This window comes from Salmo salar, chromosome ssa12, assembly GCF_905237065.1.
Source record: "Salmo salar chromosome ssa12, Ssal_v3.1, whole genome shotgun sequence".
Classification (NCBI taxonomy): domain Eukaryota; kingdom Metazoa; phylum Chordata; class Actinopteri; order Salmoniformes; family Salmonidae; genus Salmo; species Salmo salar.
The window spans coordinates 65,945,383-65,971,946 of record NC_059453.1 but is presented as its reverse complement, the minus strand read 5'-3'; the positions used below and the strand labels follow the sequence as shown (position 1 = coordinate 65,971,946).

The 26,564-nt window shown below is 44.4% G+C and overlaps 1 protein-coding gene and 1 pseudogene across 1 annotated transcript in view; both read left to right on the top strand.

Moving 5' to 3' along the window:
• Nucleotides 1-13,405, top strand: part of prkcda (protein kinase C, delta a) — a 30,233-nt gene extending 16,828 nt beyond the window's left edge. Inside the window, exons 9-18 of the mRNA XM_014132799.2 lie at nucleotides 37-137; nucleotides 5,796-5,889; nucleotides 6,281-6,411; nucleotides 6,639-6,812; nucleotides 7,109-7,200; nucleotides 10,951-11,013; nucleotides 11,283-11,421; nucleotides 11,609-11,797; nucleotides 11,917-12,045; nucleotides 12,316-13,405. Of these exons, the coding sequence (XP_013988274.1) occupies nucleotides 37-137; nucleotides 5,796-5,889; nucleotides 6,281-6,411; nucleotides 6,639-6,812; nucleotides 7,109-7,200; nucleotides 10,951-11,013; nucleotides 11,283-11,421; nucleotides 11,609-11,797; nucleotides 11,917-12,045; nucleotides 12,316-12,474 (1,271 nt within the window). The 3' untranslated portion in view covers nucleotides 12,475-13,405. The remainder of the gene's footprint in view (nucleotides 1-36; nucleotides 138-5,795; nucleotides 5,890-6,280; nucleotides 6,412-6,638; nucleotides 6,813-7,108; nucleotides 7,201-10,950; nucleotides 11,014-11,282; nucleotides 11,422-11,608; nucleotides 11,798-11,916; nucleotides 12,046-12,315) is intronic.
• A 2,066-nt stretch (nucleotides 13,406-15,471) lies between these two features.
• LOC106565601 (protein RFT1 homolog) lies at nucleotides 15,472-24,104 on the top strand (annotated as a pseudogene).
• The last annotated feature ends 2,460 nt before the right edge of the window (nucleotides 24,105-26,564 follow it).

The window sequence follows — 26,564 nt, the reverse complement described above, 5'->3', positions numbered from 1 at the left end:
ATACGGTATACTGTAACTCTTTCTATTCTCTTGTAGATTGTGCCATGAATGTGCATCATAAGTGTCAGGATAAAGTGGCCAACCTTTGTGGAATCAACCAGAAACTACTAGCTGAAGCACTTACTCAAGTCAGCCAGGTAAGTGCGAGAGTTTGTTGTGTGTATGTGCAAGCGTGCAGGCATATATGTATGTGTGAAAGAGTGCAGGCGTGTGTTCTGTGTGTCCCGTGTGTGTGGACGTGCGTTCTTGCAAGCGATTGCAGCCAAAGCAGTCATCTCGCTGTGATGTTCTCAGATGGATTTAGAGCTCTCAACATGTAAAAATACAAAATCATTTTGTGGAATTGAACAAGACTGCTTTCTCTTGGTTACAGACAGCCAAAATCAATGTGTGCTTAAAGCTGCATCGAGTCAGCAGGCATTTGAATGGCGTCTCTGCGTCGCTCAGAGGATGCTGGACAGGAAATGCTCTGTCGTCAGTTATATGAAATGGTGCCAATTTTCTACTGTCACTAAGTATGATCATATTTATTATACAGTTATAAGACAGGTGAAATATTATAGTAAGTCATTTAGAATTAGATTGTTAGTATATTTAGAAAGAATTTCAATCATTTCAATCATTTCAAGCCCTAGTCCCCTACTTTTGTTCAATAGGAAAAGAATCGTACATGATTTTTCATATTTTCATATTTTTATCATATTTGTACTGTGTACTTGAGCTTGTGTCCTCAAAAGTGACTACACATCACCGATGTATCCATTTTTTTTACCAGAAAGGTGATATTTGAATCTTTCTGAAAGTATAAGAATTGTTTGTATTTATTATCAATCTCCATTAGCTGCTGCCAAGGCAGTAGCTACTCTTCCTGGGGTCCAGCAACATTGGGGCAGTTATACATTTTAAAAACATTACAATACATTCATAACAGATTGCTCAACATATTAAGTGTGTGCCCTCAGGCCTCTACTCTACTACCACTTATCTATAACACAAAATATATGTGTATGTGTGTGTATAGTGCGTATGTTATCATGTGTGTATGCATGTGTCTGTGCCTATGTTTGAGTTGCTTCACAGTCCCCTCTGTTTCATAAGGTGTATTTTTATCTGTTTTTTAAAATCAGATTTTACTGCTTGCATGAGTTACTTGATGTGGAATAGAGTTCCATGTAGTCATGGCTCTATGTAGTACTGTGGACCTCCCATAGTCTGTTCTGGACTTGGGGACTGTGAAGAGACCTCTGGTGGCATGTCTTGTGGGGTATGCATGGGAGTCCGAGGTGTGTGCTAGTAGTTTAAACAGACAGCTCGGTGCATTCAACATGTCAATACCTCTCACAAATAGTAATGAAGTCATTGTCACGTCCTGACCAATATAAGTTGTTATTTTCTATGGTAGAGTGGTCAGGGCGTGACAGGGGGTGTTTTTGTGTTTGTTCTGTTTTCTATTTCTATGTTGTAGTTCTAGTTTGTCTATTTCTAGGTTGGGGTTTATTGGGTTGACCTTCAATTGGAGGCAGCTAGTCCTCGTTGCCTCTAATTGGAGGTCATATTTAGTAGGGGTGTTTCTCATTGTTGTTTGTGGGTTATTATCCTTTGTGAGTGTGTATGTTCCTCCTGCGTCACAGTCTGTTGTTTTTGTTAGTTAAAGTGTTTATGTATTGCATTACATTTCACGGTTATAATAAACATATGGAATGAAAACGCTGCATCTTGGTCCGCTCCTTATAACAACCGTGACAGAATAACCCACCAAAGAAGGACCAAGCATTTGGACGGAGAAGGACCCTGGAGTCAGGCTGGGGAGTATCGCCGACAGAAGGAGGAACTTGAGGCAGCGAAGGCAGAGCGACGATACTACGAGGCGTTATATGCACCGAAAGGCAAGTGTGAGAGGCAGCCCCCAAAAACATTTTTAGGGGGGCACACGAGGAGGTTTGCTAAGTCAGGATGGAGACCTGAGCCAACTCCCCGTGCTTACCGTGGGAGCGGGTGACGAGGAAAGCACTGAGCTATGCAGAAATGCTCAATGTATCGCCCATACGCATTCAAAGCCCGGTGTGCTCGGTGCAAGCTCCTCAGTGTTGCCATGCTAGAGTTGGCACTCAGCCAGGAAGGAGTGTGCCTGCTCAGCGCATCTGGCCACCAGTGCGTCTCCTCGGCCCAGTTTATCCTGCGCCTGCTCTACGCAGGGCAGCCCTCATTCCCCAGCACAGCCCAGTTCGCCCTGTGCCAGCGCTCCGCCCGTGCCGGGCTACAGTGACCATCCAGCCAGGACGGGTTGTGCAGGCCGTGCGCTCTAGACCTCCAGTGCGTTTCTAAGACCCAGTGTACCCTGTGCCTGCTCCGCGTACTCTTCCTCCAGTGAGCCACCATAGCCCAGTACGTCCTGTTCCTGCTCCCCGCACTAGCCTGAAGGTGCATGTTACTAGCCTGGCGCCTCCCATGCCAGTCCCACGTAGCAGACCTCCAGTGCGCATCCATAACCTGGTACAGCCAGTGCCTGCTGTGAGCACTCGGCCCTTAGTGCGTCTCCCCAGTCCGGTGAGACCGATTCCTGCTCCTCGCACTCTTTCTCCAGTGCGCAGCCATAACCTGGTACAGCCAGTGCCTGCTGTGAGCACTCGGCCCTTAGTGCGTCTCCCCAGTCCGGTGAGACCGATTCCTGCTCCTCGCACTCTTTCTCCAGTGCGCCTCTATAGCCCGGAGCCTCCAGCGACTCTCCTCAGCCCGGATCCTCCAGCGACGCTCCTCAGCCCTGAGCCTTCAGTGGCGGTCTGCAGCCCAGAGCTTTCAGTGGCGGTCTGCAGCCCAGAGTCTTCAGCGGCGGTTTGCAGCCCAGAGTCTTCAGCGGCGGCTTTTAGCCCAGAGTATTCAGCGGCGGTTGGCGGTCCGAAGCCTCCGGCGATGATCCATGGTCTGGTTCCTCCGGACATACAGAAGCGGGGGGATCAGCGGGCGGTGAGGGTACTACGCCCGGAACCAGAGCCGCCGCCATAGACATTATTCACCCAACCTACCCTCCCTTTGTGTTTTTTTATTTTTTATTTTATTTATTTTTGGGGTGGGGGGTTGTTGTTTATTTTTTTGTTTTTTTTGTAGGTGCATTCGGAGTCTGCACCTTTGGGGGGGGGGGGGTACTGTCACGTCCTGACCAATATAAGTTATTTTCTATGGTAGAGTGGTCAGGGCGTGAGCGGGGTGTTTTTGTGTTCTATGTTTTCTATTTCTATGCTGTAGTTCTAGTTTGTCTATTTCTAGGTTGGGGCTTATTGGGTTGACCTTCAATTGGAGGCAGCTGGTCCTCGTTGCCTCTAATTGGAGGTCATATTTAGTAGGGGTGTTTCTCATTGTTGTTTGTGGGTTATTATCCTTTGTGAGTGTGTATGTTCCTCCTGCGTCACGGTTTGTTGTTTTTGTTAGTTAAAGTGTTTATGTATTGCATTACGTTTCACGGTTATAATAAATATGTGGAACGAACACGCTGCATCTTGGTCCGCTCCTTATAACAACCGTGACAGTCATTCTCTCCTCCACTTTGAGCCAGGAGAGATTGACATGCATATTATTAATGTTAGCTCTCTGTGTACATCCAAAGGCCAGCCATGCTGCCCTGTTCTGAGCCAATTGCAGTTTACATAAGTCACTCTTTGTGGCACCTGACCACACAACTGAACAGTAGTCCAGGTGTGACAAAACTAGGGCCTGTAGGACCTGCCTTGCTGATAGTGCTGTTAAGAAGGCAGAGCAGCGCTTTATTATGGACAGACTTATCCCCATCTTAGCTACTGTTGTATCAATATGTTTTGACCATGACGGTTTACAAATCAGGGTTACTCCAAGCAGTTTAGACACCTCAACTTGCTCAATTTCCACATTATTCATTACAAGATTTAGTTGAGGTTTAGGGATTAGTGAATGATTTGTCCCAAATACAATGCCTTTAGTTAGTACAGATTGAAAAAAAGTAACGGGCCTAGACAGCTGCCCTGGGGAATTCCTGATTTGCCTGGATTATGTTGAAGAAGCTTCCATTAAAGAACACCCTCTGCGTTCAGTTAGACAGGTAACTCTTTATCCACAATATAGCAGGGGGTGGAAAGCCATAACATATACGTTATGGCTTCCTTAAAGGGGTCCCACCCTGGGGTCCCACCCCACCCTGGGGTCCCACCCCACCCTGGGGTCCCACCTTAAAGGGGTCCCACCCCGGCACAAGGTGCCGTTTCGAAATTGGTTAGCACATCAGTTTCTCTTGTCATGTTAGTCATTTCATACCATAAGAGAGCTATTACTTGTCAGAAATGTCCAGATCAAGTTTGGTACAGCAAATTGGCCAGTGTTACCTAGTGTTGATTTTTCAGTGTAACATTTCTAGTGTTGATTCAGGAGTTGTTGTCTAGTGAACGGGTGCGGTGTTGGGGTTGAGATTTGGGTTAGTGGGGTTGGGGTTGGTGGTGATGGCCCTTGCCCTGCCGGTGTAGGAAGCGGCCCCTTTTCTAGCACAGGTTGCAGCGGCGTGTAGACATACAGTCTGAGGTGGGATGGATGTCTTTACAGATCTTACAGATGATGGCTGTGCAGGTTGCGGCCAAATGGCCCAGTTGGCCGCAGTTCCTGCATAGTTTGGGCATGCCGTAGTAGTGGACAGAGCACCTGTTGTTCCCAAGAATGATGGTTCTGGGGAGGTGTTGGACTCCGCCCACTCCATTTGATCCGGTCTTAACTGGACCAGCCATTTTCGTGTCCCAGTCCAGACATTGTTACCTTTCCTTCATCCATAAGCCCTTCAGCTGTCGGGTGGACTGTGAACTGGGGAGTCAGGTCGGGCCGCGGTCAAGCCACTGTTACCTTTCCTTCTTCCCCAGTCCTTCCGGGTTGTCGAGTGGTCATGGACTAGGGGAACAGCACCAGCCGCAGTAAAGCCACTGTTCGAAAGAAAATCAAATACAAGAGAGATAGATAGAAAAAGATGGTAGAGAGAGGGATACAACCCCAGGACATCCGCACCACACAGGGTTGGGCGTAATAAAGAGAAACCAGAGCTGTAAATGGTTACATTTTAGGTCCATTTATTTGGTTATTTCAAAATTCATTACATGTTAAAATTTCAAATCAAATTCCAAATAATAAACAATTCAAACAACAATCTGAGGAGCAAGCAGCCATGGAAGGACCTCGAGACCCAGAGGTCAATTGTGTCACTCCCCTGTGGTCCGCTCGCTCCTGGTGAAGGTCTGGTGTTTGGTGTCTCCTCGTCTGGTGGTGGGACTGGCCAATTGGTTCTGGATTGGTTCTGGGACTGGTGCTGGATCTGCAGAGGGGAGGAATGACAACCTGAGGAGCAAGCAGGCACACAAGGTAGCCCTAGATCCAGGGGTCAGTGATGGCATTCCCCTGTTGTCCGATCGCTCTGGGTGAAGGTCGGATGTTTAGCCCCCCCTCCTCCCTCTTGTGGTGGTGGCTGGTTCCTGGTTGTGGGCTGGTGCCGGTTCTGTGAGAGTGATAGTGGGAGGTAGGGGTAGAGAGAAATGGAGAGAGGGAGAGAAAAGAAAGGGGGGGTTGGGAGTAGAGAATGTGTCCATTGGCCTTGGCTGGTTTGGAAAGTTTACCGACAAATTTGCTGTTTCCATCAGACTTCACTCGCATAGAAAAGTTGGATGGAAACGTGGTTAGTGTTGATTTAAGACTGAAGAATTTGCTGTGTGGATATGTCAGTGGTGATGCTTCTCCATCTCATCACCCTTTTGTAAACGTATTCTCTCTCCCTCTATCGCCTGTATGTCTTTCAGAAATCCTCCTCTCGGCGCTCAGACCCAACCCTACTTGACCCAGATATAGGGGTCTATGAGGAAGTCATTAGGAACTCCATTGGTGGTCTGGATGGTCAGTGTGTGTCTGATTTTATAAACATATTTTATGATGATGTGTGTTGTTATATTCGCTGAAATCAAGTTGGTGTAAATGGTTTGAAGACAAGTATGTTTTTATATATACCCTTACAGAAAAAACACTATTTAACATGTGAAAACGTGTTTTGGGAGCACTTCCCATGCAATCATGTTTTCACATGTGCAGTTTGAAGTTATCACGTTGCTTTAAATGTTGTCGCATTATCACAATATCTTCACATAAGATCCCGTGTTTTTGGAACACTTCACATGATCACTTGTGAAATTCGTGTGGTTTTTCCGTAAGGGTAATGTTAATTATAATAATTCTGATGATAATGACGTTTGGGATGATGACTTTATAATGACCTGTGTGGGTTCCCCAGACGGCCCCTCCTATGCCAGGCTGTGGGAGGGCTCAAGCCCTCACCCCCCATCTCGCCTCACCCACTTGACACGCATCAACGTAGACAACTTTGTCTTTCACAAGGTCCTGGGCAAGGGCAGCTTTGGCAAGGTAAGCCTGGTACAGCAGACAGTCAGGGTCCTGGAGCAGCACAGTTCACATACTGAACACCAGTAGACACAACAAGCTTTATGGGAGGATATTACCACCAATATAATATTTAAATCAGGTTCACCCCTCTTCTTTTGTTTTCTCTTGTCTTCTTCTCTTCTTTCCTTTATTCTGTTCTTATCCTCTCATTTTATTCCCCCTACTGTCCCCCACCCTTCTCTCCCCAGGTCCTGCTGGCAGAGTTGAAAGGTCAGGGGGAGTGGTTTGCGGTGAAGGCTCTGAAGAAAGACGTAGTGCTGATGGATGATGATGTGGAGTGTACCATGGTGGAGAAGAGAGTCCTGGCCTTGGCCTGGGACAACCCCTTCCTCACACACCTCTACTCCACCTTTCAGTCCAAGGTACAGACTGTAACCCTACACACACTCCTTGATCCCCTTACTGTGTGTCATTCTGGTTATTTCAGCAACATATAGCATTGTGATGTGCTGAAGAGAAGCAAAAACACACCAGAAAGATTAGCCGTTGTTTTTTTATGATTAGCATTAGCAAAAGATAAGTGTCTACAAAAGCTGTCTCCAATAAGAAGTGATATAAACGCATAACAAACTCGCTTTCATAGCTTATTACACTACTACTGTACTAGGTACTATACATGATGTGTTATGATGGCTGATGTTGACCGTGTTATCCACAGGAACACTTGTTCTTTGTCATGGAGTATCTGAATGGAGGAGACCTGATGTTCCATATTCAGGAGAAGGGACGCTTTGACCTCTACAGAGCAACGTGAGTTTCACCTGTCAGAAAGACTGATAGGATATAGATTCAGATAGTTTGAGTGAGGTCAAACACAGAGGAGGTACAGAGTCTCGTGGCTGTTGAGCCCTTCTGAGTGTGTATCTGAAACTGGATGTTAAACTAGCTGGTGCTCAGTTTGGGATTATGAAGATGTTCAGTCCTCGGGAGCATGTATAGCCTCTGTGCTCAGGACAGGTGAGATGAGAGGAGACATTCACTTCGACACGGTTGCCAACGATACCTGATCCAGCATGGGCTAGACAGTTTCAGAGAGAGAGAGAGAGAGAGAGATATTCACCCTCTCGCTGTATTAATCATTAACCAATTGTGCTTGTGTATGTTTGCACACCACACAAGCTGGTAGCGCAGAATGGAGTCTTGGTTTGGTTTCTTGGACAGATTGGTAAACTGCTGAGTTTCCAATGAGTTTCACTATCTCAGAACATAATGAACCTGTTTATCTATTCACTGACTGACCCTAACCTTTTAACCCATTGGCACAGACACAGTGGGCCACGACCAAAACACACTTAACACACAACAGTAAATGCACACTGTTTCTTACTGAGTTGCCTCTTCACCATTTGGCATGTATTGTGCAGTTCCCTCAGACACACTGTGTGTGTGCGCACGCGTGCGTGCGTGCGTGTGTGTGTGCATGTGCGTGTGTGTCTACATGCATATGTGTGTGCCCACATGAAAAACTGCTGCCTACATTGAGACTCAATCACTGGCCACTTTAATAAATGGATCACTAGTCACTTTATACAATGCACTCTAAATAATGCCACTTTAATAATGTTTACATATCTTACATGACTCATGTCACATGTAAACTCAGCAAAAAAAGAAACGTCCTCTCACTGTCAACTGCGTTTATTTTCAGCAAACTTAACATGTGTAAATATTTGTATGAACATAACAAGATTCAACAACTGAGACATAAACTGAACAAGTTCCACAGACATGTGACTAACAGAAATTGAATAATGTGTCCCTGAACAAAGGGGGGGTCAAAATCAAAAGTAACAGTCAGTATCTGGTGTATCCAGCTACATTAAGTACTGCAGTGCATCTCCTCCTCATGGACTGCACCAGAGTTGCCCCCGTTCTTGCTGTGAGATGTTACCCCACTCTTCCACCAAGGCACCTGCAAGTTCCAGGACATTTCTGGGGGGAATGGCCCTAGCCCTCACTCTCCGATCCAACAGGTCCCAGACGTGCTCAATGAAATTGAGATCCGGGCTCGTCGCTGGCCATGGCAGAACACTGACATTCCTGTCTTGCAGGAAGTCACACACAGAACGAGCAGTATGGCTGGTGGCATTGTCATGCTGGAGGCTCATGTCAGGATGAGCCTGCAGGAAGGGTACCACATGAGGGAGGAGGATGTCTTCCCTGTAACGCACAGTGTTGATATTGCCTGCAATGACAACAAGCTCAGTCCGATGATGCTGTGACACACCGCCCCAGACCATGACGGACCCTCCACCTCCATAATCAATCCCGCTCCTGAGTACAGGCCTCGGTGTAACGCTCATTCCTTCGACGATAAACGCAAATCCGATCATCCCCCCTGGTGAGACAAAACCGCGACTCGTCAGTGAAGAGCACTTTTTGCCAGTCCTGTCTTGTCCAGTGACGGTGAGTTTATGCGCATAGGCGATGGAGCGATTGTGCGTTCCTGGTGTAACTCGGGCAGTTGTTGTTGCCATCCTGTACCTGTCCCGCAGGTGTGATGTCCGGATGTACCGATCCTGTGCAGGTGTTGTTACATGTGGTCTGCCACTGCGAGGAAGATCAGCTGTCCGTCCTGTCTCCCTGTAGCGCTGTCTTAGGCTTCTCACAGTACGGACATTACAATTTATTGCTCTGGCCACATCTGCAGTCCTCATGCCTCCTTGCAGCATGCCTAAGGCACGTTCACGCAGATGAGCAGTGATCCTGGGAATCTTTCTTTTGGTGTTTTTCAGAGTCAGTAGAAAGGTTTCTTTATTGTCCTAAGTTTTCATACCTGTGACCTTAATTGCTGTCACGTCCTGACCAGTAATAGGGGTTATTTGTTATTATAGTTTGGTCAGGACGTGGCAGGGGGTGTTTGTTTCATGTGGTTTGGGCTATGTATTTAGGTAGAGGGGTGTTTGGTTTATGTGGTTCGGGGTTTGTTAGTCTATGTTTTATGTTAGTATATTTTCTATGTTCTATCTAGTCTTTTGTATTTCTATGTGTAGTTAATTGGGTTTGGACCTTCAATTGGAGGCAGCTGGTTATTGTTGCCTCTGATTGAGGGTCCTATAATTAGGAGTTTGTTTTTCATGGGTTTTTGTGGGAGATTGTGCTTGTTTAGCTGTGTGCCTGACAAGACTGTCCAGTTTGTTTGTGTTTTGTATACGTTTATTGTGTTTTCCCTCTTCACCTAGTAAAAAAGAAGATGAGTATATATTTTCCCGCTGCGTCTTGGTCTTTACCCTACGACAACCGTGACAATTGCCTACCGTCTGTAAGCTGTCTGTGTCTTAACGACCGTTCCACAGGTGCATGTTCATTAATTGTTTATGGTTCATTGAACAAGCATGGGAAACAGTGTTTAAACCCTTTACAATGAAGATCTGTGAGGTTATTTGGATTTTTACGAATTATCTTTGAAAGACAGGGTACTGAAAAAGAGACGTTTCTTTTTTTGCTGAGTTTAAATACTGTATTTTATACCATCTACTGCACCTTGCCTATGCCGCTTGGCCATCGCTCATCCATATACTTACATGTACATATTCTCATTCACCCCTTTAGATTTGTGTGTATTAGGTAGTTGTTGGGGAATCGCTACAGTCGCATTAATATCTGCTAACCATGTGTATGTGACAAATACAATTTGATTTGATTTGATTTAGCATACTATGGTATAAATACTATAGTATTCACTGTTGTTTTTTTAAAGACTTTATTGTAGTATTCACTGTATTTTTTTGTGGATATTAAAAACAATCGTTTAAAAATCTAGTTGCAGTAGAGTATTCTGGGAAATCTGATAATGATGAGCATGGTTTTGATGGGAATGTTTTACTCTCCACAGAGTAAAACTGACACAATCACAATCTCACACTCAACACTAGTTATTAACACCAACACTGTTTTTTTATTACACCACTAGTGTTAATTTCACTCTTAGAGTTCATTTAACTCCTGAATCAACACTAGAATGTTACACTGAAAAATCAACACTAAGTAACACTGGCCAATTTGCTGTGTACTTGTTAGTGATTGTGAGTGCTGAGTGAGAGTCAAGGGAGAAACCTGTCTGCACAAAATCCACTTCCTGTCAATCAATCAGTCTCTTAATCCTAATCTCTCCATCCATATCAAGGCCCAATCAGTTCCCCCACCCTAGAGGTGAAAAGAAAAGCAGGTCAGAGATAGGCCAATCCTTTAGCTGTGGCTAGGCTGGGGCCACTGGGCCAAGAGCATCTCTCAGGTTTCATTCATCCTTACAGTATGAAGCCATTGTTCAGCTGTCTCCTCTGTGTACCACTCTATACAAATGGCATCTTCAGTAATGCAGCTAGCTACACACTGGACTGGAGTCCTCAGGGACAGACATCATTGTTCAGGGGCCAACTCAATAGGGAGATGGATAGATAGAGTAGTACTCTGCTGCCAGCTAGCTGGACCTCTAGACTGTGTAGTGATGTTTATCTTTCTTTTTCCTCCCTCCCTCCTTTCTTCTCTCCCTCCCTCCAGGTTCTACTCTGCTGAGATCATCTGTGGCCTTCAGTTTCTGCACTCCAAAGGGATCATTTACAGGTAAGTCACAAATACCACCATCGGGCACTCTAATGTACACTCACTAACCTTCACTCACTCAATCACATTACCATACAGATAAAAGAAAATGGCCAGAGCCCCTCCACCAAGGATTGATATAGTGATAGTATCACATTGTGGGACAGTGAGTATGTGATTATTAGCTGTCATAACTCTAGTCACCCTCTCACCCTTTCCCATCCACATCTTCCTTCCCATCCTATCTTTCCTCCTACTCTCCCTTACTTGTTTTGTCTCTCTGCCCTCAGAGACCTGAAGTTGGACAATGTGATGTTGGATCATAGTGGTCACGTAAAGATAGCAGACTTTGGCATGTGTAAGGAGAACGTGTTTGGGGAGAACCAGGCTACAACTTTCTGTGGGACGCCTGACTACATCGCTCCAGAGGTATGGAACACAGACATATACATGGCTGCATCATCTCGAACGACACCCTATTCCTTATTTAGTACCCTGCTTTTGACCGGAGCCAGAGTAGTGCACTTAATAGGGAATAGGGTATTATTTGAAAAACAATCACTGTGAGGGTCTCACTATGATGATGTCACTCACCTTGTCTTCCTGTCACTTTTAGATCCTGCTGGGTCAGAAGTACTCCTTCTCTGTGGACTGGTGGTCGTTTGGAGTGCTGCTGTACGAGATGCTGATTGGCCAGTCCCCCTTCCATGGTGATGATGAGGACGAGCTGTTTGAGTCTATCCGTACAGACACGCCCCACTACCCTCGCTGGATCACCAAGGAAGCCAAGGACCTGATGGAGAGGGTCTGTATGCCCCCCCCACCCCCCATACATTGTCCCAATTCTGTCTCTGAGTCTGTTTCTCTCCTTCTTCATGTGTTTTTATCCCTTTCTCATTGTGTTTCTCTCCTCCGCCCCTGTAGCTGTTTGAGAGAGACTCCACTCGCAGGCTAGGCATCGTGGGAAACATCCGTGTTCACCCCTTCTTCAAAACCATCAGCTGGCCCGCCCTCGAGAAAAGGGAGGTGGAACCCCCCTTCAGACCCAAAGTGGTACGGTCTAGACATGAGGTTTTATAGTGATGATATAGGACAGTTGTAATAGGCCTACCATAATATAACATATTTGGGGTAGTTTCAAAGGGGAGAAGAGGCTGTCACTGACAGCCATTCGTGTATCAAGTCAAAGATCTACAGTAATTCAACTACTGAATGCTCTGTAGAAATCAGGCATGTGCTGTTTATTATTTGATTCATCACTTACTATCTCCATCTATCATGTATTCTCTCTTCTGATTGGCATATCTCTTCTGCCAATCACAGAAAGCCCCAAATGACTGCAGCAACTTTGACAGGGAGTTCCTCAGTGAGAAGCCCCGCCTCTCCCATGGTGACAAGAACTTCATGGATTCCATGGACCAATCAGCTTTCGCCGGCTTCTCCTTCATCAACCCAGAGATGGAGCACCTCTTGGAAAAGTGAGGGGAGGGGCCTCTCACCAATCCCCATGCTCTTAGTTCTCAGTGACATCACTGGGGTCATAGGGGAAAGGTGAAGCCAGGATTACATTACTACTGTTTTAGGGTCACTTTGTCAAGGTGTCCTCATTCATGTGATCAAACCTTCAACTTGAGTGAGCTGTTCTACGTTCAGTATTTGTGACTGTAATAGAAACACAAGTTTCCTCTTCGGGTACTTACTTAGTGAAATGATAAGAGTTAAACTTATACAGGAATTGGCCTCTGGTGTACAGATCGGTGTTATTGTTTTTGTGTGCATGCTAGAGTGTCCAGGTGTACTGGAGGCCTTATATTTTAATGGTCAGACTTGTATTGGAGTTGGAGTGTGTGTGTGTGTGTGTGTGTGTGTGTGTGTGTGTGTGTGTGTGTGTGTGTGTGTGTGTGTGTGTGTGTGTGTGTGTGTGTGTGAATGTGTGTGAATGTAAATGCAGGGGGTTTGTGTGAATGTGCTGTTTGCATGCATAAAGACCTCATACCAACACCAACCACCTCTCAATCTCAACAACCTCTGAATGTGTGTCACGTACTCTTGAAAGATTAACTGAATCAAAGTTCAGTTTGTCACTGCATGGGGAGCCCTTGCATCTACTAGCCAAGTACGAGGGAGTTGTGGTCATTTGGACTGTTTGCCATAACAAGACCAAGTTCAGACTGAGCAACTACAGGTATCCCTGCCATTTCATGTAGCTTCATCTGGGACAGGGACAGATGTGGTGTAAGTGAATAAGTGCTTATTGTGTATGATGCTATATGAATGTCTTTATTTGAGTGGTACTTAGCCAGATTCTGTATATAGATCTATATGTATATTGTTGTTACGTATATTATTGGTGCGCTAAGGATGAGCTTTTTTTACTGTCTCCATTTTACATCTTAATAAAAAATCATCAACTCCCAGTGTCTTTAGTCACTCTGTGATGAACATACGAAACACAGTGATGTTTTATAAACCACACTCTCAGTGAACTCATCAACAAATTGCCTATTAGCAAGATTAACCAATCAAATACCTTTGCTTTCTGCAAATTGTGAACTCTTTTTTTTATTGTATGTTTATTTGTATGTGATGTTGAATCTAAATTAAATTCCCATGAGAATTTACCTTCATTTCTGATTTAGTTCTTGTATCTAAAAATCTATATTGGAGTGACCATGCCTCCTAGCGGGCCACTTGCATTAGGTACACAAATCGTTCTGGCGACATAATGGGTCTTCACCATAGATATTTGTCGTTACTAGTTACCACAACCACAAAGTCATAAACCCGCCTATTTACCCTTTCACAGAGAAATCTGAAAATAAACTCAATCATTGGTTACAAAGGGATTTGTCTCTGAACGGTAGAATATTGCTCACAAAAGCTGAGGGTATTTCCAGGCTCACTTATACTGCATGTCGAAAATCAGATAAGCAAGAACATTGATAAGATGCTTTTTAATCTTGTATGGAAGAACAGGACACATTATTTCAAGACATCTGTGATTATGAAGAGGGTGGTCTCAATTTTCTTGATTTTCCCACTTTGAATAACACTCAAGATTAATTGGATTAAGCAATTCCTGAAGAGTCCTAGCTGTATATGGAATTGTATCTCTCTGTATGTTTTTTTCCCATTTAGGTGGCCTCAAAATGTTCCTAATGTGTAATTACATTATTGAAAAAATCCCGAATAATTTATCTAATTTCCTTAACAATTCTTTTTAGCATGGTCTTTGATCTACAAGCACAATTTTTCTCCATACAGATATTCTATCTGGAACAATAGATTTAGGCATCTTATACAAAGGCAAGTCCTTGTTTTTTGAGAAATGGTTCCAAAACAATCTTCTATTGGTGAGTCAACTGTTCAATGATAAAGGTGTTTTCTTTTATTATGCCAAGTTGTTTAGCTTTTCATAAGATACTGATAACTCCAAAGGAATTTACTGTAGTATTTTATGCAATCCCCTCTGAAGTTATTGTACTTTTTAAGGATGTAGCCAAATCTATGCCCTCTTCTTTACCATCTCTTGATCTAGCTGACTCACCAGCAGGCAAGATATGTTTCTCTCCTACTGTTTTTAACAACGTTAGGAAAATACGTGCCTTATTTCAATGTGATATTGTTTCAGTCCCATGTCTTTCTGGAATGGGCTTTTAAGAAATAGTCATTTCAAAAATGTTTGGTCTCTCAGAAGTTTCTTTTAACTAATAAATTAATCCACAAGTGCTACCCTACTGAACAGTATCTTTAAAAGTTTGAAAAATACATTAATATTTATTGTACATTCAATAATTAACAACCGGAGACTGTTTTACATTTAGTTTGGCTTTGCTCTTACACCCGAAAGCTGTGGCAAGATACAGTATCTGTAAATTTGTTTTAGATATATACATGTTAATTTTTCTCTTCTCCTTAATAATATGATATTTGGTTTTACAAAGTAAAGCAAAGTCTACGCAAAGCCTTTCTTTTTAATCCAAGTCATTGTTATTTTAGCTAAATTCCAGATTCACAAATGTAAATGTATATGTCAAAAGCCTCTGTTTGTTATTTTTGAGAATTAAATTGAACAATATATAAACACAATTTCTTCTTTCATAACATAAAATAAATAAAAACTTTGAATGTTTGTCATTTTTACAAGGTCTTTATATAATGTATTGTCTTTAATCCCTTGACTGTTGTTTGTAATGTGTGTATACTCTGTTGTACACTCTGTTTGTTTTTCTATATTATATATTTGGAATTGCTTTACAATAAAAAAAAATAAACCTGCATATTTATAAAATGTATCTTCTTAAAATGTGATTTTAAACCTTAACCACATTTCTAACCTTATGCTTACCCTTATCCTTAAATGAAGACAAAAAAAATAAAATTGTTTTCATACATTTTTACGATATAAATTAACTGCACTATGTAGTGAAATCGACGTAATGACATTCCATGTATACGGAAGTTGGGTGCATGAAGCAGAAATCTCTCTAACTAGCTATAGTCAGATATGTTCAAACCAGCCACCAGAAAAGACCAATAGCACAAAAATTGCAACAGATTTTAACTGTCCGTATCTTTGATTATGCCCCTTTTCACGGTGCACTTTCAGGAGAAACCTCATCATACAGGCAAGTAAGGAGGAAGACTAGTTAACTGTTAGTTGCAAGATGAGTTCCCAAGATGTGCTGAAGAGTGCCTCTACTCTCGCATCATACAATGTCTTGCTTCAGGTAATGTAGTTATTATATTTAGCTATGAAGTCAAACTCATTTTTGCACTTAATAATAGCTAGCTAGTGTCCTTGCTGAAATTCCCTATATCCACTCCCTCAGAGTAATGTGTGGGGGACAGTTTTAAGTGTGTTGTAGAAGAAAGATCCGGCTTGTGTAGCTACTTTTTCTGAATGCATAGATTGTGTAGCAGTTGTTGATTTGATTCGTGTGTGTGTGTTGCCCTGAGGCATTGAGTCGTAAAAAATATTAAAGTGTCAGAAAGACATCTACAGAGCAATCTCGATTCCACAGTTCACTGATTACGTTTATATATTTTATATTTTATATCAATTTGTGTGTGACTGAATATGCTCCTGATGATATTTAGGTCATGTTTCGTGCACTCACCTTTCTGCTGAACGTGTTCACGCTGCGCTTTGTGTCCAAAGAACTGATTGGCGTGGTTAACGTCAGGTAAGACTGGTTTACTACACCTGGGGTGTATTCATTACCCGGATTCTGTTGCAAAACGTTTGGCAAGGGAAACTGTTTACTCCAAACAGAAAACATTTTACAACGAAAACAAGAGTTTCTATAGGACAAATTTCAGGTAGGTCCCTCCCCGTTTAGTTCGTTTGCTCTTTTTGCTTCCATTTGTTTCTTAAACAGTTACCATAATGAATACACTCCTGCTGCAATATGAGCTGCTGTGAACCTGCAGTGAAACAAATACTAACACCACATACTGTGTGTGTGTGTGTGTGTGTGTGTGTGTGTGTGTGTGTGTGTGTGTGTGTGTGTGTGTGTGTGTGTGTGTGTGTGTGTGTGTGTGTGTGTGTGTGTGTGTGTGTGTGCACAGGTTGACACTGCTGTACTCCATGCTGGCCTTGTCCAGAGAGGCCTTCAGGAGAGCCTGTTTGTGTGGCGGAACAGATCACAACTGGAGACAAGTCATCAACCTGCTATGGCCGCCACGAGTGGGACTATAGGGGAGCTACTGCTGCACAGTGTTGTTGGCACTTTCATCAGCACTATCTGCTCTACATCTTCTCTGCTGCTCAGGTACAGGTTGGATGATGCAGCCTCATCCCCTACACACTGATCTTATGTCAGTTTTGTCTACATTAGGATTTTGGGTAGTGTAATCTGATGCTTCGTTGAGCACTCAGGTACAGAGTAGGAGGGACAGGGAAAGAGGATAGGTGCAGAGGGTGTAGTCAGAGGAAGCTGTAGACAGTGAAAGAGAATATATACAGTACCAGTCAAAAGTTTGGACACACCTACTCATTCAAGGGTTTTTCTTTATTTTGACAATTTTTCTACATTGTAGAATAATAGTGAAGACATCAAACCTATGAAATAACACATATGGAATCATTTTGTAAGTCGCTCTGGATAAGAGCGTCTGCTAAATGACTTAAATGTAAATGTAAATGTAAATGTAGTAACCAAAAAAGTGTTAAACAAATCTAAATATATTTTATATTTGAGATTGTTCAAAGTACCCACCCTTTGCCTTGATGACAGCTTTGCACACTCATGACATTCTCTCAACCAGCTTCATGAGGTAGTCACCTGGAATGCATTTAAATTAACAGGTGTGCCTTGTTAAAAGTTAATTTGTGGAATTTCTTTCCTTCTTAATGCGTTTGAGCCAATCAGTTCTGTTGTGACACAGTAAGGGTGGTATACAGAAGATAGCCCTATTTGGTAAAATATCAAGTCCATAGTATGGCAAGAACAGCTCAAATAAGCCAAGAGAAACGGCAGTCCATCATTACTTTAAGACATGAAGGTCAGTCAAGCCGGACATTTTCAAGAACTTTCAACGTTTCTTCAAATGCAGTCATAAAAACCATCAAGCGCTATGATGAAACTGGTTCTCATGCGTGAATCAGGCCTTCATGGTCCAATTACTACAAAGAAACCACTACTAAAGGACACCAATAACAAGAGACTTTCTTGGGCCAAGAAACACAAGCAATGGACATTAGACCAGTGGAAATCTGTCCTTTCGTTCTGATGAGTCCAAATTTGGGATTTTTGGTTCCAACCCCTGTGTCATTGTGAGACACAGAGTAGGTGAACGGATGATCTCCGCATGTGTGGTTTCCACCGTGAAGCACGGAGGAGGAGGTGTGACGGTGTGGGGGTGCCTTGCTGGTGACACTGTCAGTGATTTATTTTGAATTCAAGGTACACTTAACCAGCATGGCTACCACAGCATTCTGCAGCAATATGCCATCCCATCTGTTTTGCGCTTAGTGGGACTATCATTTGTTTTTCAATAGGACAATGACCAAACACACCTCCAGGCTGTGTAAGGGCTATTTGACCAATTAGGAGAGTGATGGAGTGCTGCATCAGATGACCTGGCCTCCACAATCCCCTGACCTTAACCCAATTGAGATGGTTTGGGATGAGTTGGACCGCAGAGTGAAGGAAAAGTAGCCAACAAGTGCTGAGCATATGTGGGAACTCCTTCAAGACTGTTGGAAAAGCATTCTTCATGAAGCTAGTTGAGAGAATTTTTGAGTGTGCCAAGAGTGTGAAAAACTGTCATCAAGGCAAAGGGTGGCTACTTTGAAGAATCTCAAATATAAAATATATTTTGATTTGTTGAACACTTTTTTTTGGTTACTACATGATTCCATATGTGTTATTTCATAGTTTTGATGTCTTCACTATTATTCTACAATGTAGAAAATAGTAAAAAATAAAGAAAAACCCTTGAATCAGTAGGTGTGTCCAAACCTTTGACTGGTACTGTATTTTTAACCTTTATTTTATCAGGGAGTCATACTGAGACCAAAGTCTCTTTACAGATGAGCCCTGAATTACAGAAATTAAGGGAAATACACACATCAATATAAATACAAAATGCAAGCAGAAAGAACCACATGGTAATAGAAAACAAGCACATTCATCAGTAATAAGGTCCTCAATTAGCCTTTTGAATTGTCTTAGAGGCACCAAAACATCACATTTAAGAACATTTTGAAGATTGTTCCACAAATAAGGTGCAAGAAAACTAAAAGGATAGGTGCAGAGGGTGTAGTCAGGGAAAGAGGAGAGGTGCAGAGGGTGTAGTCAGGGAAAGAGGATAGGTGCAGAGGGTGATGTCAGGGAAAGAGGATAGGTGCAGAGGGTGATGTCAGGGAAAGAGGATAGGTGCAGAGGGTGTAGTCAGGGAAAGAGGATAGATGCAGAGGGTGTAGTCAGGGAAAGAGGATAGGTGCAGAGGGTGATGTCAGGGAAAGAGGATAGGTGCAGAGGGTGTAGTCAGGGAAAGAGGATAGGTGCAGAGAGTGTAGTCAGGGAAAGAGGAGAGGTGCAGAGGGTGATGTCAGGGAAAGAGGATAGGTGCAGAGGGTGATGTCAGGGAAAGAGGATAGGTGCAGAGGGTGATGTCAGGGAAAGAGGAGAGGTGCAGAGGGTGTAGTCAGGGAAAGAGGATAGGTGCAGAGGGTGATGTCAGGGAAAGAGGAGAGGTGCAGAGGGTGTAGTCTGATGAAGCTGTATTCAGTAGGATGCGCTGGTTACAAGGGAGTATGGTTAAGAGGGTTGTGTTTACATAGAGGGTATGGTCATGAAGTAATATTAACTTTATAATAAGTAATGTTGTGAGTAAATATTAATCTGTATAGATGAAAATGGAATTTCATGATGCAACCCTCATAAGTAACTGTGGAAGAGTGTCTATTAAGCGAACTGTTATTAACTGTCCTGTCCTTCGTAGCTGGTGTACACAGGGTTCCTGGTACTGTGCTACATTGTATACTTCCTGTGTTTCCTGGGCTATGGGGAGGCCAACAGGAAGTTCTTCCACCTGCAGCGTGTGGCAGACCTGCTGCCCTCCAGAGTGGAAGGAGAGGTAACATTCACCACAACAAGCTTAAGCCCTAACCCTTTCACTCACCGCATACACTCCTCACAGACCTAGTATACAGAATACCCAAAACCAATTGGCCATAATAACTGACATAAATGTGTTGATTGATTTGGTTCTTTCATTCATATACTACGTCGGGTCACAACTGTGTTTGTGATGTCATCCCGCTATGTGTGTTTGTAGCCGGTGATTGACTGGACGTTGGCCAGGCTGACGTGAAGCTTCTTCAAGCAGTCATTCCTAAAGCAGATCCTGACGGAGGGCGAGCGTTACGTCATGACCTTCCTCAATGTGCTGAGCTTCAGGGAGCAGGGCGTGTACGACATCGTCAACAACCTGGGCTCCATGGTAGCCGCTTCATCTTCCTGACGATCGAAGAGCTTCTATGTCTTCTTCGTCAAAGTCCTTGAGAGGGGACAGGATGTCATGCAGCAGAAACAGGTCAGAAAGCAGAGTCGGCCAATCAAATACCTGTCATTCATTTCACCGTTTATAAAGTTGGCTATTACACACCTAATAGCTCATGCATGTGCATTGATGCTGCTTGCTGATTGGAGGAGATTGCCATAGCAGCTGAGGTTCTGGAGTGTCTGCTGAAGCTGGTGCTTGTGATTGGTCTGATCATCACAGTGTTTGGTTACGCCTACTCTCACCTGGTTCTAGACCTCTATTTACATTTACATTTACATTTAAGTCATTTAGCAGACGCTCTTATCCAGAGCGACTTACAAATTGGTGCATTCACCTTATAATATCCAGTGGAACAACCACTTTACAATAGTGCATCTAAATCTTTTAAGGGGGGGGGTTAGAAGGATTACTTTATCCTATCCCAGGTATTCCTTGAAGAGGTGGGGTTTCAGGTGTCTCCGGAAGGTGGTGATTGACTCCGCTGTCCTGGCGTCGTGAGGGAGCTTGTTCCACCATTGGGGTGCCAGAGCAGCGAACAGTTTTGACTGGGCTGAGCGGGAACTGTGCTTCCTCAGAGGTAGGGAGGCGAGCAGGCCAGAGGTGGATGAACGGAGTGCCCTTGTTTGGGTGTAGGGCCTGATCAGAGCCTGAAGGTACGGAGGTGCCGTTCCCCTCACAGCTCCGTAGGCAAGCACCATGGTCTTGTAGCGGATGCGAGCTTCGACTGGAAGCCAGTGGAGAGAGCGGAGGAGCGGGGTGACGTGAGAGAACTTGGGAAGGTTGAACACCAGACGGGCTGCGGCGTTCTGGATGAGTTGTAGGGGTTTAATGGCACAGGCAGGGAGCCCAGCCAGCAGCGAGTTGCAATAATCCAGACGGGAGATGACAAGTGCCTGGATTAGGACCTGCGCCGCTTCCTGTGTGAGGCAGGGTCGTACTCTGCGAATGTTGTAGAGCATGAACCTACAGGATCGGGTCACCGCCTTGATGTTGGTGGAGAACGACAGGGTGTTGTCCAGGGTCACACCAAGGCTCTTAGCACTCTGGGAGGAGGACACAAGGGAGTTGTCAACCGTGATGGCGAGATCATGGAACGGGCAGTCCTTCCCCGGGAGGAAGAGCAGCTCCGTCTTGCCGAGGTTCAGCTTGAGGTGGTGATCCGTCATCCACACTGATATGTCTGCCAGACATGCAGAGATGCGATTCGCCACCTGGTTGTCAGAAGGGGGAAAGGAGAAGATTAATTGTGTGTCATCTGCATAGCAATGATATGAGAGACCATGTGAGGATATGACAGAGCCAAGTGACTTGGTGTATAGCGAGAATAGGAGTGGGCCAAGAACAGAGCCCTGGGGGACACCAGTGGTGAGAGCACGTGGTGCGGAGACAGATTCTCGCCACGCCACCTGGTAGGAGCGACCTGTCAGGTAGGACGCAATCCAAGCGTGGGCGGCGCCGGAGATGCCCAGCTCGGAGAGGGTGGAGAGGAGGATCTGATGGTTCACGGTATCAAAGGCAGCAGATAGGTCTAGAAGGATGAGAGCAGAGGAGAGAGAGTTAGCTTTAGCAGTGCGGAGAGCCTCCGTGACACAGAGAAGAGCAGTCTCAGTTGAATGCCCAGTCTTGAAACCTGACTGATTAGGATCAAGAAGGTCATTCTGAGAGAGATAGCAAGAGAGTGGCCAAGGACGGCACGCTCAAGAGTTTTGGAGAGAAAGGAAAGAAGGGATACTGGTCTGTAGTTGTTGACATCGGAGGGGTCGAGTGTAGGTTTTTTCAGAAGGGGTGCAACTCTCGCTCTCTTGAAGACGGAAGGGACGTAGCCAGCGGTCAAGGATGAGTTGATGAGCGAGGTGAGGTAGGGGAGAAGGTCTCCGGAAATGGTCTGGAGAAGAGAGGAGGGGATAGGGTCAAGTGGGCAGGTTGTTGGGCGGCCGGCCGTCACAAGACGCGAGATTTCATCTGGAGAGAGAGGGGAGAAAGAGGTCAAAGCACAGGGTAGGGCAGTGTGAGCAGGACCAGCAGTGTCGTTTGACTTAGCAAACGAGGATCGGATGTCGTCAACCTTCTTTTCAAAATGGTTGACGAAGTCATCCGCAGAGAGGGAGGAGGGGGGAGGGGGAGGAGGATTCAGAAGGGAGGAGAAGGTAGCAAAGAGCTTCCTAGGGTTAGAGGCAGATGCTTGGAGTTTAGAGTGGTAGAAAGTGGCTTTAGCAGCAGAGACAGAAGAGGAAAATGTAGAGAGGAGGGAGTGAAAGGATGCCAGGTCCGCAGGGGAGGCGAAGTTTTCCTCCATTTCCGCTCGGCTGCCCGGAGCCCTGTTCTGTGAGCTCGCAGTGAGTCGTCGAGCCACGGAGCAGGAGGGGAGGACCGAGCCGGCCTGGAGGATAGGGGACAGAGGAAATCAAAGGATGCAGAGAGGGAGGAGAGGAGGGTTGAGGAGGCAGAATCAGGAGATAGGTTGGAGAAGGTTTGAGCAGAGGGAAGAGATGATAGGATGGAAGAGGAGAGAGTAGCGGGAGAGAGAGAGCGAAGGTTGGGACGGCGCAATACCATCCGAGTAGGGGCAGAGTGAGAAGTGTTGGATGAGAGCGAGAGGGAAAAATTCCTCTATGGGGAATCAGCAATGATTTGAATGATCTAATTCCTCAAACTACTGTTTTTTTTTGTGATTGTTTGTGTGTAATAATATGTGTGTTTATATTGAAGGGCCCAGTCATATGTATTCCTGCTGGCCATTAATGGAGTGACTGAGTGCTTTGTCTTCACTGCCATGAGCAAAGAAGAGGTCTGCGTATCATCCTCAGCCTTCTCTACTTCCTGTCCAGCCAGTGGATGCCCCTGCGCGGCTTGAGGCCCTCCTCTTTCGTGCTACTGGCTCTTGCTCTAAGCGCAGTCTTCCCCGCCCTCTCTGAGGTACCACACTAGAACTGCTCTCTTCACTGCTTTGCTGTACACACCACATCCTGTATAAACCAACCAAACACATATCAGCCAATCACACTTCTGTCTTTCACAGTTAATAAAATGGTTATTGTGTCTATCTTACCACCATAGAAATGGGAGTTAGAATATAAACTATATGTCTATGCTTACCACATACTCAGAGATTATAGTGAGTCAGATTCTTATTTTTGTGTATTTCTTTACCATAGAATCAGATTCCTCTCACTCCCATCTGTTTGTACTCTGTTGTTTCAGGGTGTGTTCTGTTGTGATGGAGGATGGTTACTAAGTCTGGTTCACATCGCCGTGGGGCCCGGGTGTCTACTGAGTGTGTTTGTCACCGTTCTTCTTACGGACACAAAACTTGTTCAATTTGTTAAGAATGAGTTGTTACCTCACTATGGGAAGAAACACAGCTAATCCTGCCCAGCAGAGAAAAGATAAGGACCTATATTAACTTGCCAGCTATAATGGCAGAGAGTAAAGGCAAGAGAGACAAAATGGCAGGATGGTTAGAGCTTGGAAGAGAATATGGAAACAGCTGCAATCCTAAGTAACCTTGTTATTATGGACTGAGGGTGAATTCAGAATGAGTGGCTCATTAGCCAAAAACGATTTAATTTTTCCTGAATGTGCTTGAGTGTTTGTATTTGTGCGTATGCATAGGTAACTGCCAAAATAAAGGCACCTTGGCATATATTATACAAGTGTCTGGAACTCTATTGGAGGGATGTGACAAATGTTCCCTCTAAACTCCACACGGGTGCGCAGCTCCACTGGACTGCTGCACAGAAGAAATATCAGTCCGCGCAGAGAAGCCCAAGGTTGAACTTCACTCAACTTTCTACAGTTTTCCCCGTTAACACTATCAAAAGGCCCCTTTACTGTGGGAAGTGTGATTGAATCAACACAATATAAGCCACTTTCAGTGCAACATCCAGAAACAAAATGAACTATGTAAGACTTAGTATGCAAGTGGCCTCCCGAGTGGCGCAGTGGTCTAAGGCACTACGTCACAGTTGCTAGCTGTGCCACTAGAGATCCTGGTTCGAGTTCAGGCTCTGTTGCCTATGAGGCGACGCACAATTGGCCCAGCTTCATCCGGGTTAGGAGAGGTTTTGGCACATTGTGCTCTAGCAACTCCTGTGGCAGGCCGGGCGCATGCACGGTCGCCAGGTGTACGGTGTTTCCTCCAACACATTGGTGTGGCTGGCTTCCGGGTTATGCAGACATTGTGTCAAGAAGCAGTGCGGCTTGGTTGGGTCATGTTTCGGAGGACGCACGGCTCTCGACCTTTGCCTCTACCGAGACCGTACAGGAGTTGCAGCGATGAGACAAGACTGTAACTACCAATTGGATACCACAAAAAAGGGGTAAACGTTAAACAAAAAATAATCATTAAATAAATTAGTATGCAAAACTTGTTTTTATTTTTTTTATTTCACCTTTATTTAACCAGGTAGGCTTGTTGAGAATAAGTTCTCAATTGCAACTGCGACCTGGCCAAGATAAAGCAAAGCAGTTCGACACATACAACAACACAGAGTTACACATGGAATAAACAAACATACAGTCAATAATAAAGTAAAAAAAAATCTATATACCGTATGTGCAAATGAGGTAGGATAAGGGAGGGGATGAGGTAATTGGATGGGCTATTTCAAGATGGGCTATGAACATGTAACCGATGTGAAATAGCTAGCTTGTTAGCAGGGTGCGCGCTAATAGCGTTTCAATCGGTGACGTCACTCGCTTTGAGACCTTGAAGTAGTTGTTCCCCTTGCTCTGCAATGACCCAAAACACATGGCCAAGGCAACAAAGGAGTGGCTCAAGAAGAAGCACATTATGGTCCTGGAGTGGCCTAGCCAGTCTCCAGACCTTAATCCCATAGAAAATCTGTGGAGGGAGCTGAAGGTTCGAGTTGCCAAACGTCAGCCTCGAAACCTTAATGACTTGGAGAAGATCTGCAAAGATGAGTGGGACAAAATCCCTCCTGAGATGTGTGCAAACCTGGTGGCCAACTACAAGAAACGTCTGACCTCTGTGATTGCCCAACAAGGGTTTTGCCACCAAGTACTAAGTCATGTTTTGCAGATGGGTCAAATACTTATTTCCCTCATTAAAATGCAAATCAATTGATAACATTTTTGACATGCGTTTTTCTGGATATTTTTGTTGTTATTCTGTCTCTCACTGTTCAAATAAACCTACCATTAAAATTATAGACTGATCCTTTCTTTATCAGTGGGCAAACCTACAAAATCAACAGGGGATCAAATACTCCCCCCCCCCCACTGTATATGGGGCTTTGGTGACAAAATGGATGGCACTGTGATAGACTGCATCCAATTTGTTGAGTAGAGTGTTGGAGGCTATTTTGTAAATGACATCGCCGAAGTCGAGGATCGGTAGGATGGTCAGTTTTACGAGGGTATGTTTGGCAGCATGAGTGAAGGATGCTTTGTTGCGAAATAGGAAGCCGATTCTAGATTTAATTTTGGATTGGAGATGCTTAATGTGAGTCTGGAAGGAGAGTTTACAGTCTAACCAGACACCTAGGTATTTGTAGTTGTCCACATATTCTAAGTCAGAACCGTCCAGAGTAGTGATGCTGGATGGGCGGGCAGGAGCGGGCAGCGATCGGTTGAAGAGCATGCATTTAGTTTTACTTGCATTTAATTGGAGGCCACGGAAGGAGAGTTGTATGGCATTGAAGCTCGTCTGGACGTTAGTTAACACAGTGTCCAAAGAAGGGCCAGAGGTATACAGAATGGTGTCGTCTACGTAGAGGTGGGTCAGAGAATCACCAGCAGCAAGAGCGACATCATTGACGTATACAGAGAAGAGAGTCATCCCTTGAATTGAATCCTGTGGCACCCGCATAGAACTATAGAGTACGACTCTGCCCGTACTCTACACAGACCGGTGCGGCATAACCAATCAGAACTGTAGTCGGCCTATATGCTTATGGACCTGTGCCATTCACTTTGAACTGGACTGTTTACAGCATGAGCGGTCGTGAGCAATGCACTTGTTTTGAGATCAAAGTGAGAACTGCATGTAGCCACATGTGCATATTTGTTCATATCCTTTGCTAGCTAGTGAGTTATTAGTCCAGTTATAGATCATGTGTAGTGAGCAATGGGGGAGTGATTGCTTCCTACAAGAGCTGAAAACGTGTACATTTTTAGACATCTTTGAAAAGTGAGTCAGGCAAAGAGCTTTTTTTGTCTTAAAGGGGCAGTGTTGTATTTTGAGACAGGTTTGAATAAGCTAAGTAGCCAATAGGTAGAGGGTAGCATCATTTGTTTGATTATCTGTAATAATGGTATAATAATAATGCATTTTATTTTGTAATGGGGTTTCTTGCATCAAACGACACATTTTCAGTGACTTTGTCTGAAGGACAAGTGGATAAACAGGTTAATGTCAAGTCCTGCATGTTTTTAAAAGTCTTGTAGACTGAATGAGAGAACAGCAATTTCCATGTTCAAATGTTATGGTATGCATTTTATCCATTGTTTTTGATGGAAGGCAACTCTGATAGGCCTACAGTATGATCAAGTAGCCTACTTCAACACTGTCTGACACTGTAACTTAAAGCTGGTAC